The 10,093-nt window shown below is 42.8% G+C and overlaps 1 protein-coding gene across 1 annotated transcript in view; it reads right to left on the reverse strand.

Moving 5' to 3' along the window:
- Positions 1 to 8,169, reverse strand: part of cp110 (centriolar coiled-coil protein 110) — a 14,757-nt gene extending 6,588 nt beyond the window's left edge. Inside the window, exons 1-4 of the mRNA XM_083655263.1 lie at positions 7,771 to 8,169; positions 7,168 to 7,293; positions 3,799 to 6,556; positions 3,027 to 3,154 (exon numbers count right to left, since the gene is read on the reverse strand). Coding sequence (XP_083511389.1) covers positions 3,027 to 3,154; positions 3,799 to 6,556; positions 7,168 to 7,293; positions 7,771 to 7,914 — 3,156 coding nt within the window. The 5' untranslated portion in view covers positions 7,915 to 8,169. The remainder of the gene's footprint in view (positions 1 to 3,026; positions 3,155 to 3,798; positions 6,557 to 7,167; positions 7,294 to 7,770) is intronic.
- Positions 8,170 to 10,093: the final 1,924 nt, after the last annotated feature.

Below are 10,093 nucleotides of genomic sequence, written 5' to 3' on the forward strand. Positions count from 1 at the left end.
CTCTACCAAACAGTCCAGCCAGTCCCCTCCCTGCTCCCACTACCAAACAGTCCAGCCAGTCCCCTCCCTGTTCCCTCTACCAAACAGTCCAGCCAGTCCCCTCCCTCCTCCCTCTACCAAACAGTCCAGCCAGCCCCCTCCCTGCTCCCTCTACCAAACAGTCCAGCCAGTCCCCTCCCTGCTCCCTCTACCAAACAGTCCAGCCAGTCCCCTCCCTGCTCCCTCTACCAAACAGTCCAGCCAGCCCCCTCCCTGCTCCCTCTACCAAACAGTCCAGCCAGTCCCCTCCCTCCTCCCTCTACCAAACAGTCCAGCCAGTCCCCTCCCTCCTCCCTCTACCAAACAGTCCAGCCAGTCCCCTCCCTCATCACATCACCAACGATGGAAGGACAGAGGGGAGCAGAAGAGAAGTCCTTTTATTAAACGGTTTATGTTAATGATATCGTTGTTAAAGATACTGTACATAAATTAAACAGAGACTGTAATTAAGAAGACAAGGACACTGGCCAAATACAGACAGAACAAATTACAGACACACACACATGGAAGAGAAAGGGAATGGTTGCCAAAAAAACAGCAGGCGTCCTTGGGAAGATGTGCACGAGCACATGCGTGCACACATGCGCACACACAGAAACACACACACACACACACAAGCTGCCATCCCAGCTCCGCTCTTAGGGATGTAATGAAACATTTATGGTAGAATCCCTGGGCTTTTTTACTGGGGAGAGTTTGAAGGTCTCTTGTAATGAGCAGATGTCTGTAGTCTACCCACGACCCAGGTCTCCAGAAGCCCACTGTAACAGGTATGTGTCTGTGTGTGTGTCTGTGTGCATACTGAAGCCCACTGTAACAGGTATAGGGAAACAGTGTGTCTGTGTGTGTCTGTGTGCATATTGAAGAGTGCCAGGGTCTACAAAGGGCTGCCTCTTGCTTTAGAGCAGGGGTGCCCAAATTCTTTCCCATGAAGGGCCAAAACTCAATCTGGGTGGAGGGCCGAGGGCCAAAAATAAACGTTGTGGAATTACATTAAAATGTATTGTGTTTTATAGAAAATTTACATTCTAAATCTAAAATAACATTTCAATATAATAATCTACTTTTTATCTGTTTGGTAATTGTAATAATTTGCAATTGGTTATATATATATAAAAAAACATCTGCATTTGTGGGGAGCTTCAACATTTAATCAGTAAACAAACACCCAGTTAAAAACAGTTTTATTTTCCACCTTTGTAATCAAGAGAGAAATTTGACTTAATTCACAACTTGAAAAATCCTCAAGGTACTTTGAAAATCAGCTTTATTGTCCATCTTTTGTAAACAATTTGCCATGACAATTTGCAGGGATGCAATCTCAGGAGTGAACACAGTATATCCGCAGCCACATTCAGACACTGTTTCACAAAGTCACCACATGAAAAAGCGTGTCCACCCTTTGCAATCAGTGCAGATATCTGATAACTTGCCCGAGTTGCATTCTGGATAAAAAAAATCAGGGAAAAAATATATATATATATTTTTTTTTTTCAAAATCCGTGGCGGGCCAAAACAAACAGAGCCCCAAATTGGGCACCACTGCTTTAGAGGAACATTTGGGGTCAATGTAGTATCACAGCTTGGTGAATTCTTAACCCATTGATACCTGATGCCGCATTTGTGTGTGTATCCCTTTAAGACCGCGTGACGCGGTTCGCAGGCCTTAAAGGGATACACACACAAATGAGGGATATACACGCAAATGCTGCATCAGGTATCAATGGGTTAAAGGAACACTCTGCCCATTTTCAACCAGCTTTGTATCATTAGAACATCAGTAGTATATCAGAAAACTGTAAACGGTTTTGAAGTCTGTCATTTAATTTGACAGTTATTGAGTGTTAAAGTGTGGACCAGTGACATCACTGGTCCACACTAACTCAAATTAATAACTCATTAACTGAAATTCAACTCTCAAACTGTAAACGGTTTTGAAGTCATTCATCTAGTTTGACAGTTATTGAGAGTTGATTTGAGTTAATGAGTTATTGATTTGAGTTAGTGTGGACCAGTGATGTCACTGGTCCCCACTTTAACACTCAATAACTGTCAAATTAAATGACAGACTTCAAAACCGTTTACAGTTTTCTGATATACTACTGATGTTCTAACGATACAAAGCTGGTTGAAAATGGGCGGAGTGTTCCTTTAAAGGGATAGAAAGTCTCCGCTCTGAAAGGGACGGAAACACTTTGCAATCCTTGTTCATTTGTCACACGTGACCTTGAGCTAGAGTCAACAACCTGTGGGACAAATGATGGCAGCTGTAGAGCAATTACTTTAATGCTAGATCTGCTTAGTAGCATGTGATGCAATCTGATGCAAACAGGGAACCAATAGGACGGGGGGATATCAATATAACCATGCGTCATCATTTCTGCTACGGTAGATTTGTGGTTTTGTGTTATAGATATAAATTAAGATATATCTTAATTTCACTTTCATTACGGCTACATTTCAGACATGCCTGATAGTTTGTGTTTCACAAATGTGTCAGTTCAGTTTTTATTTACAGTAGTTTCTTCTGGATTAAGATAATAGTTTCTATAGTCAAGGGCAAGGCAGAGAACATGCACTAGATAAGATACAATCAGGCAGACCATCGTATTCATGTTTGTCCCCATTATATAGTATTTGTGAATGAAGAAGCAGAGTGTAATGTCACATGGTAGACACGAGACAGAGTGTTCATAGACTCTGTGCTGAGCGGCCATCCCACAACATGTTTGATCCCAACAAAAGCCATGTGTGTTGTCACAGCGTCCTTGAGAAACACTATGACTGTCAGCTAAATGCCTCAAATGTAAAAGGTTCATTTGCACATGGCCTAAAAGCACGTAGAGTAACACTGGCAGATAATGTACCAACATGCAGCCTCCACCTCATCGGATTTCTATTTTTATTAGATTTGTTGTTCATTTGGTTTCACATCCGTCATTGAAACATTAGGCAACTTATTCAGAGGTGCATCTCTCTCCACTGACCTGCAGTAGCTCTTGCTCTTGTCTCCTGTGTTCCTCTTGCAGGGCTTTCATTTGGGCAGAGTGGGCCTGTTTCAGCTGCTGCTGTTCGTCCTTCTGAGCACCGTGGCCTTCATGCCAGCGTACTGAAGCTAAAGGCAGGCAAGACAATACATTAACACATTATGACAAGACAAACAAAGGAAAATATATTATTGAGTAATTTAGCAATCTTATTTGTCAGTATATGTAACTGCATTGTAACATGAATATATCTTGTATATTGTGAAAATGATCGATTTCTTTTTAGCAATCTATTGACGGCTATTCATTCCAAACCAAGGCTGTCAAACCATGTGCCATTGAGGGTATACAGGTATACAGGAGTATACAGGTTTACAGGAGTATACAGGTAGACAGGAGTATACAGGTTTACAGGAGTATACAGGTAGACAGGAGTATACAGGTAGACAGGAGTATACAGGTAGACAGGAGTATACAGGTATACAGGAGTATACAGGTTTACACCAGGTGTATACAGGTTTACAGGAGTATACAGGTATACAGGAGTATACAGGTTTACAGGAGTATACAGGTAGACAGGAGTATACAGGTATACAGGAGTATACAGGTTTACACCAGGTGTATACAGGTATACAGGTATACAGGTTTACACCAGGTGAATTCACTGAATAGCTCCTTTGTTTGGAATGAAGATGTGCATACTCTCAGCCCTCTGTTGCCCATGGTTTGACACCTCTGTCCTAAACTGTTCATATCCTTTGGAACGTCTGACCTTCTTTGGGAGGAGTACTGGAGTTAGGTCTGACGACCCAGCTGGCTCCTCCACTCGTGTCCCCGCTCCATTCCTGATTCACCTCCGTTAGCATGAGCAGCCTCCGTTTGACCTTGGAGATCCCGCCTCCACTTTCTGGAGTCAAATGACCTTTTGAACCCAAGTCAGATCCTGATCCTTCGAGGGGCCACAGCACAGACGGCATGTCCACATCGTACGACTGGTTGAGAGACAGGACGTGGGAAGAGTACTCCCCTTCTTCTACGGCCATCTCATCCCTCCTTTCCATTGGCTGGTTACTGGTGTCCGACAGCACCGACAGCGAGCCTTTACGTGGAACCGTGGTTTCGGATGGAACCTTTCGGAAAACATCGGGGACGCGCATCCTCTGGGCCAGAGAGGTGATGCATTTCGCTGGCGGCTGTTGCTTTCTACAGCCCTCCTGTGGTCCATAACTCCTAATACTAAGGTCCTTAGTCTGAGCTGCACCAGTTTGTCTTCCTTTGCCTGTCCCCTTACCCTTTCTGTTCTCTGTAGTCGAGGTTTTCACAAGCCTGACGTCTCTTCCCTTAAGTGGCTCAGTCCCTCCTTTCTGTACGAGAGGAGGGTCTTTAGGGTCACCGATGCTCGCTTCGGGTCCTGCATCTTCATGCTTATTCTTGTAATTGTCTGATTGTCTTCTCTGCCATTCACTACCGCTCTGGTCTTCTTGCTCTGTGTCACTTCTATCATCATCTATCGGCCCGTCCTCCCGATAGTCACGGTCACTTTGGCCACCCTGTAGGCCTATACGTCGATCTATTTTAATTGGGTCAGGGTGTTCGAAACCTTTATGACAGACGTCACTTTGTAGGTTGCTATCAGTTTGCCTGCGATCGTCTACGTTTTCTGTGAGCGCCGACTGCAGATCTGAGATCAGTACTTTCAGACTGGACAGGTTCAACTCGAGCTGATCTATCTGCTGTGCTTGAGCTGAACTCTTGGCTAATAGACTTGTTGCTTCACCCACTAGAGACGCACTGGGAGAAACCGCTTGGGAGTGGCTGTTTCTGTGTCCCGGGCTACCTTCTGGCTCACCCTTGTGGTCTAAATGTACACTCACACCTCTATTGTCCAGGGTTGTCCTCTTTGGGGTATCAGCTCTGTCAATGGCTTCTCCAGCTTTGTTCTTACAGTGAATGGGACTTGTACAGTGCTGGAGGGCTGGGACAGTCCGGTACTTCCCACCTCCTTTCAAACTAGACAGGACACAGGTCGGACTCTGCTCACTGGTCAAGTAAAAGGCTTCCTGGTGCAGCGAGTCATCTGTTAAGATGACAGGCTGTGGCTGAGGGATTGTGCCTAATTGTTTAGGCTCTGTTATGACCTCTCGTGGACAGTTGGGCTGACTATTTTGAGAGGCTGTTTTTCCTTCGACTCTAGTCAGCATCGCAGTGTTTCCATCTCCAGTCAAATGTGTGCTTTCAGATTGAAACATTGCCTTTTCTCTATGGTGCGGTTTTATTAGGACTCCCGCTCTCCTAGACACCCTCTCCTCATTTCCCCAGGATTTGTTTGGTGACAAGAAAGCACTTCCACTCTTCTCTCTAGTTCTCCTTCCCTCTGCGGTCACCGTCGCCTTGAAGGGAAACCCGTCATTCTCCTTGTCAGAGAGGCTCTGCTCCTCCTCCTCCTGCGCCCCTTTTCTTGGCTGTTTTTGGGTTCGCTCCTGGAACCTAGAGTTCTTGGCTTGGTTCCTAAGCATCCGCTGGCGCCGCCGATACTCCTGAGATTTCTTCAGCAGGGCCTGGAGGCTCCGACGGTAAGGCTCCTCAAGAGGCATTAAGTCTGCATCGCCTAACTCTCCGTCTGCTGGTTCTGTTTCTCTGGACTGTTGCTGCTGAATTGACAGTTGATTTGTTGTTGAACAGTGATGAGTGGCTGATGTCTGTGATAGCTCTGGAACACCTGAAAAGCAACTGATTCCTAGTGAAGAAGAGCCAGGGCCCTCATCTCCATCCCGATTCTGATATTGGCCAACGTCACCTTTTACAGTAAAGGCAGGGCTATCTTCATGCTTTGTACATTCCATATGAGGGCTTTCAGATTTTTCTTTTGGCAGATTTTGGCTTACCTCATCTCCATCCAAAAGTAGCTGCTCTACTGAGGGGCTGCAAATGTCCTTTAATGGGTCACCTGCTATAAAGTTGTGATAAAAGGGTGATACCGCTGCACTCTTCTCCAGTTCCTCTCCATCTATGGGAGGGTGGCTGATGATATCTGGCATGTTGGTGGTTGTGCTTGAGGTGTTGTAAAGGAAAAAGCCACCAGTATTATTAGTCCCTTCAAAAGAGCCAAAACCATGGCTTCCACTCCCCGCCTCAACCCCGCTGGTGCCGTCTCCCTCATTCTCATATGTCACATAACCTGAAGAGAGTGACTGGTGGCTTATGCCATTAAGGGGATCGGTCTTTGCTTGTGATTTCAGTTTCTCTTCACTCTGATCCATAAGGCACTCTTCCTGGTCATGTTGTTGAGGTGTGGCATGATCGGTGGAAAAGGCACTATATGCGGTTGATGTCAACGGAGGAACACGGACACCATGATCCTTCCCATTGTGCAGGTCAGACGGTGGCGAGAACGACAGACTATCTTTTGTGCCGATGACGTAATCACTTGGAGACACGGATCCACTGCCGGTGTTATGGGGATATGACGATTTAGATGTGTTAAGCCCCGACTCTTGAACAAACTCCTCCAGTGTCTGTGTTTTCCTCAGCTGCAATACATAAAACAAAACAATTACAAATGTCCCACATCAGAGGAAAGGTGAATTTTTCATTTGACAAAAAGGATTAAAGTTAAGTCATCACAATTCTAAAAATAATGTCTCCGGTGGTAACTGCCATCAATGTCTGAACTGAAGATTGCCTCTCATTTTGAGTTGCAGTGCAGGATTTTCTCAATGCATAGAGGCGCATGTAATCCTTCAATTTAGGTTAAAACATTAAAGTAATCCAAACAGTATTTGCAAAGTTTTCAACGATATCTTTGTATGGTAATGCACTTTATTCTAAAGGGGTCAGATCACCCTAAAACCTGTATTTTTCATCTCACCTGTAGTGCTATTTATCCATCTAGATTTGGATTTTGGAGATATCGGACGTAGAGATTTATGCCTTCTCTCAAATACAATGAAATTGGATGGCACTCAGCTTGTGGTCCTTAAAGTGCCAAAAAAATACATTTGAAAATCTCAACAGCAATAAATAGGACACTACAGGTGAGATTGAAGTATTTGGGATTTTAGGGTGAGGTGTCCCTTTAAGCAAAGCTGCTATTGTAATGTGTAAAAGCACATTGTTAGGTTTGCCTAGAAGTTGTAATTACCTGAACACTGTGTAGGATCATTTGTACATAGGACGCTCTGGCATCAGCCTTTGCCTTTTTCTGGACGGCAGCCTTCTGTCCTGCATCTCGATGTCTCTGCATTTCCTCTCTCTGTTTCCTTGACAGCTGTCAATCAAAACAGGTGGCGGATAGTCAAACAGCAGTCATAATAACAGTGGATTCTTATTATGCAGCTCTGCTATTTTTTTTTTTTTTTTACATGTACATGCTTCACACCAACTACCAGCCAGCTAACGTTATAAGGATATCATTGGGTAGACATCATTGCCTCCGCCAGGAGGAGGGTATGTTTTCGCTTCCGTTTGTCTGTCTTTTGGGAGGAGTACGGAAAACACTTCTGTGACCATTTTAATGAAACTTTGTGGAAGGGTGTAGCATGGGCCAACGAAGAGCCCATTACATTTTTTGAGCAGACCCTCCACTGGCAAAGGGCTCTCAAACTCCTCATCATCCCCAAACATCTCCGCTGTGATTCCCTCCAGCCACCACCATGGCCTGATAGTCTGCATCTCCTCATCATTAGCTAAGGTAAAACACCAATCAGGTTTTTGAACGAGAACTTTAATGAAGTCTAGCTCATACCAGGGGTGGAAGGATGGGTTGCCCATAGAAGCGGATGAGAGAAGATCCATTGCTACGAGTTGCTGCAGGCGATGAAGGTTGGCTAGCCTCGCTGTTCCTCAGTTGGGAGAGACGATGCTGCACAAACTCGTCGTAATCCTCCATCAATACCAAATGCTGTTTCTATTGTCTGAGCTCCGATAACAATGCCACGTTGCATTAGGATTCGCACGTTTTTATCATTTGATAACTGACAGCCAACTACTAACGTCACTAGCGTTGGTTTTGCTAGCTAACCTATAATACTACTAGCTGCTATTAGCGTTAGCTAGCTACATAGCTATCGTGTAGCCTTACTGAACTGAACGTTTATGTAACGGTAAAACGCAGTGGAGAACAAAATTGAGCTACCGCATCAACAGTAAAAGAGCAGCTCTCTATTTTTCACCAGATAATACAGTTCTGGGAGAAACACAGAAAAGTATACCAAACTTCTTCAATCTCCACCACGCTCAATGTTTACATTTCACGTTACCCGCCTCGCCTCCTCGAGCAACGAAGTGACAGTTTGGAAACAACTGTTGTGTATAGTTCACACAAACTCAGGCATGGATTCACAGCACACATGGATTACGGGAACCATCTTATGGCCCGGGCCCGTTACACACGTATTAAAGTAGCTGAAACTTCACAACGAAGCAAATTATATCAATAAATTGTTAACAGTAACGTCATTGATCATTTGATATACAGGGCAGAGGGCATGCGTTGTTAATGGATGAAACTAGTCCGCTCCAAAAATCCGTTCCATGTTTTTTCATATTTCCTCCAGACTGGTTGAGAGTGGAGGCAGCTGTCAAATTGATACTGCCATCTACAGACCGTGCATGCTACTGACTCGAAAGGCTAAACAAAGACATGAACAAAGGGTTCATGGGGGTTTGAAAATGGAAATTAAAGTTATTTAAATGTATATATATATGTATATATATATACTGTATATATATGTATATATATATATATGTGTGTGTGTGTGTGTGTGTGTGTGTGTGTGTGTGTGTGTGTGTGTGTGTGTGTGTGTGTGTGTGTGTGTGTGTGTTTTATTTAATTTATTCATATATCTATTTCAAGCCTTCACACTCATCTAACTCACGAGACTTGGCTATATAAAACGTGTGTGTGGGAGAAAGAGCAAGAGGGAAATCAATATGAATATAGTCTAACCAACTAATATATAATAATAATCAAGATAACTTAATTTACGGTATGTTATTAACCAGTAATGGATAATTAATTGAACTTTCATAATGTATCTTATATTTGCTTCAAAATGCAGTGTCCTGTCATATCTGAATAGGCTCAGCACCCTATTCATTATGTAAAAAAATAAAATAAAATCGGATAATTGTACAGAAGAGTATAGAAAAGCTGTTCCATTTTAAAACATGTTTATTGGTCATATACAAAATAAAGTAAGCTGTTTATCAACAAACATACAGTATATACATCAATAAATTAAAAGATGCATCAGACTGATGATGAAACAGTTAATTTTATGATTACCAATACATTGTCATCATCACTTACTTATCTACAAATTGCAAAAAAGTACAATAATTTAGTTGATGATAAATACTTACAAAGACTGTCACATTTTAAGTATTTTCCCATAGAAAGTACTGTGAATAATTTATTACACCCCATACAGAAATATTACAAAACACATAATTTTCTATTACAAGGTCATTTCTGAATATGCCATATTCACACAAACTCACTACTTTTCTATAGCTTTAAACTGACCATTATATACTTTTAGAAACACAAACATATCCCAGCTCCCATGAGCAACCTTGTCATATGCTCACCAGTTGACACCACATGTGGTTTGATGAAAAAAATAAAGGAATAAAAAATAAAAAGCAGCAAACAGGTAAGAGACAAGAGAGAGCATTACAACAAAATAATTAAAATAAGTTTGTCTGTTTATATATATATATATATATATATATATATATATATATATATATATATATGTGTGTATATATATTGCACGGTGTGTGACTGTCTTTGAGGAAGGGGTACGCAGAGAGAAAGAGAGAGAGTGAGAAAGCTTGGGAGGCAAAACAAACAACATTATTGATTAAACAAATGATCAAAGGAATCCTTGGTTCATTAACTTTCATTGATCGCCATGGGAGGTGGGTGAAAGGGCTTTGAGAGTCTGGTGGTGTGATTCACCAGACAGGAAAACAACTGAATGGCTACATACTGATCGGCCCGAGCAGCATACTGATCGGCCCGAGCAGCAAGATAAGGAGTTAATCATTTGCGTCTTAGAAGA

This window comes from Poromitra crassiceps (genome assembly GCF_964638095.1).
Source record: "Poromitra crassiceps genome assembly, chromosome: 19".
NCBI classification, from domain to species: Eukaryota; Metazoa; Chordata; class Actinopteri; order Beryciformes; family Melamphaidae; genus Poromitra; species Poromitra crassiceps.